General features: G+C 62.7%; 1 protein-coding gene across 1 annotated transcript in view; it reads left to right on the top strand.

The window, feature by feature from the left end:
* Positions 1-451: 451 nt before the first annotated feature.
* MNEG_3820 (hypothetical protein) overlaps positions 452-2,826 on the top strand; it is a gene marked incomplete at both ends in the record, with an annotated part of 4,195 nt that continues 1,820 nt past the window's right edge. Inside the window, 6 exons of the mRNA XM_014047706.1 lie at positions 452-454; positions 618-715; positions 889-1,053; positions 1,299-1,464; positions 1,688-1,830; positions 2,082-2,221. Coding sequence (XP_013903160.1) covers positions 452-454; positions 618-715; positions 889-1,053; positions 1,299-1,464; positions 1,688-1,830; positions 2,082-2,221 — 715 coding nt within the window. The remainder of the gene's footprint in view (positions 455-617; positions 716-888; positions 1,054-1,298; positions 1,465-1,687; positions 1,831-2,081; positions 2,222-2,826) is intronic.

Raw genomic sequence — 2,826 nt, 5'->3', positions numbered from 1 at the left:
TTTGAAGGCATCGCACGTTTGGAGCGTGCTCCTCAGCAGATGCACCAGCTGGATTGCTGGCAGCACAATTGCGCAGCCTGGCTGCAGCCTGGAGGCGTGATCATACACGTGTCAATCGCTACAGCAGTCGCTACAGCAGTTGCCCCGCCGACAGGCAGTCCTGCGTGTGCGCGGGCCGCTCGGGGGTGAAACTCACGGGCTCGGCAACTGTTGGTCGCGCTCTCCCTCCTTCCATAACCAGGCTGGTGGCCAGCAAGATCCAGCCTGTGGCCACCCTATACCACTGGGACCTGCCGCTCAGCCTGCAGGTAGGTTCCGCAATATCAACCGGAGCGCCAGATGTGGGGACACCTCTTTGTGATCCAGGATCGCTATCAAGGCCAGGGGTTGCACGGTTGCTTGACGGATTCAAGGGGCTTGCAGGGACCAGAGTGCAGGGAGCAGCCGGGGTATGGTGCGGCTGGCCAGCCAAGGGCGGCCCCAGGGAGGACGGCCTTCTCATCCTTTCTTTGCTACCTGCTCGCTGTCCCCTTTGAGGGCAGCAGTGACCCCAGACCAACAAGCGGCCAGCATCTCACCCTGCTCCCCCATCGCCTGAAAATGGCACCCCCCCCCAGCTGGAGGAGGACGGCTGGCTAAACGCCAAGGTGGCGGACCACTTTGTGAAGTACGCCAAGCTCTGCTTCAGCGCCTTTGGAGACAGGCGCGTGCTTGCGTGTGCCTACTTCTCTTGCACTGACGTCGTCAGACAATCTGCGGGCTGCGGCGTCGCGACGGTGGCCGGAGGTCGGCAGGGTTTAGAAGCAGACGGACTGTGCCGCCAGTGCACATCAGGGGCCAAACCAAACGGTGTTTGTTGCATGCCTACCCCCCTCCCTCTCCCTCAAGAGTGAAGCACTGGATCACCTTCAACGAGCCCTGGTGCGCAGCGGTGCTGGGCCACGACAGCGGCGGCCAGCACGCGCCGGGGCGGACGGTGGACCCCAGCCGGGAGGTGTACCGCGCCGCCCACCACATGCTGCTGGCGCACTCCAAGGCCTACGACGTGTACCAGTGCGTACAATCTTGGTTTGACAAGGGTTTGAACGGGGTTTGACCGTATTGGACCCAGCAGTTTGGGAGGCTTTAGACAGCAGTAGTGCTTGAGCATTTCTTGCACATGTGTGGGTTGTCGGCAATGCACACCCGCAAGCCGCATTCAAATGCGCAAAGCCGCCACACCTCCTGGCGCTCCAGGCCCGCTCAACGTCTCTCCCCCCCCCCCCATCCACTCATGTGCGCCTGGGCGGCGCCCCAAGGCGCCTCTTCAAGCGCAAGCAGCGCGGCAAGGTGGGCATCGCCCTCAACGGGGACTGGTACGAACCCAAGCCGGCCACAGACCCTGAGGAGGCGCGCCGCAACAAGCTGGCCGCGGAGCGCGCGCGGGAGTTCACGGTCGGCTGGTTTGCGCGGCCGCTATACCAGGTGGGCGGGGCTGCTGGGACCGTGGTGCTGGTTGGATCGCGCGGATGTCTTGAGCTGGGTGTCACTGTCATTGTCACGTGTTGCACGTTGCGCCGTGTATTTGCCGGAGCAGCTCGCTTTTTGAGCCCAGGCTCCTCAAGCGTGCTGCAGCAAAAAGTGTCCGCATGCAACCCTCGAGGACCGCAAACCCCTCGGCCGGGGTTCACGCGGCTCCACCCCCCAGGGTGACTACCCAGCAGTCATGCGCGAGCGCGTCGGCAACCGGCTGCCGCGGTTCACGCGGGAGCAGCGGGAGACGCTCAAGGGGTCGTGCGACTTCTTCGGCCTCAACCACTACTCATCACACCTCTGCGAGCAGCCCACCTGGTGGGCTTGGATCGATTTTCCTGATTTGAAGCCAGCTCGAGTGTCACCTTGCGCCATCACCTTTCTTGTGTGCTTTCCGCGCAGCGACACACACGCACGCATGCATGAGCGAGTGCGCCGCCCTCCACCACCTGCAGCACCCCCATGAACACTGCTGCATGGGGTACCGAATGGAAGCTGTATTTCCGGCCCCCAAAACGCCCCCATGGATTTTGATTGCTTACACGAGCATTATATCTACACTTCGGCAGGTTCAAGGACGTGGGCGCATCCAAGGACGGCCGCAACACGCTGGTGCGCGTGGCCAACCAGCTGGTGGCGGCCATGGGGCGCACCGACAGCCAGGGGGAGCTGGTGGCGGCTGAGGGGCCCGAGGCCGACACCAAGAAGGGTGCGCTTTGATGGATTTGGGAGATTGGGGGCTTGGGTGGTGTCTCAAGCATGCGGATGCGCACCCGGACGGGAGGATCTGCATTATCAGCAGCTTTGACACCAAAGCGACGCGGTGGTGTGCTGTGTTGGAGACGAAGACGGCAGGGCCGGCGGCAGCCGTGCCTGCACTGTTACGTGGGTGCCGTGCGGTCCAGGGGTAGGGGCGTGCGCTGTTGCAAGCATGCGACGTCACCTTCATCTCTGCACCTCCCTCGCATGCACACTGATCATGCATGCAAGGGAGTTATCGCACCATGAGTTTCCCACTAGCGTAGTATTGAAAACCCATTATGCACCAGTGCATGCGCACTGCTTGCAACTCCGAGGGCACACGTCACTCTCGACATCGAGGGCTGCAGCGGCGCTCCAAGGTTCATCACACACACACACACACACACGCACGCACGCATGCACACACGCACGCGCACACACACGCGTGCACAGACGTGTGCGCGCGCGTGCACGTACGCACGCGCGCGCGTGCGCCTGCACACACACACACACACGCACACACACACACACACACACACACACACACACACACACACACGCACACGCACACAC

This window comes from Monoraphidium neglectum, assembly GCF_000611645.1.
Source record: "Monoraphidium neglectum strain SAG 48.87 unplaced genomic scaffold scaffold00499, whole genome shotgun sequence".
NCBI lineage: Eukaryota > Viridiplantae > Chlorophyta > Chlorophyceae > Sphaeropleales > Selenastraceae > Monoraphidium > Monoraphidium neglectum.
The sequence above is the reverse complement of the archived record's forward strand: the minus strand, read 5'-3'. Positions and strand labels throughout refer to the sequence as shown.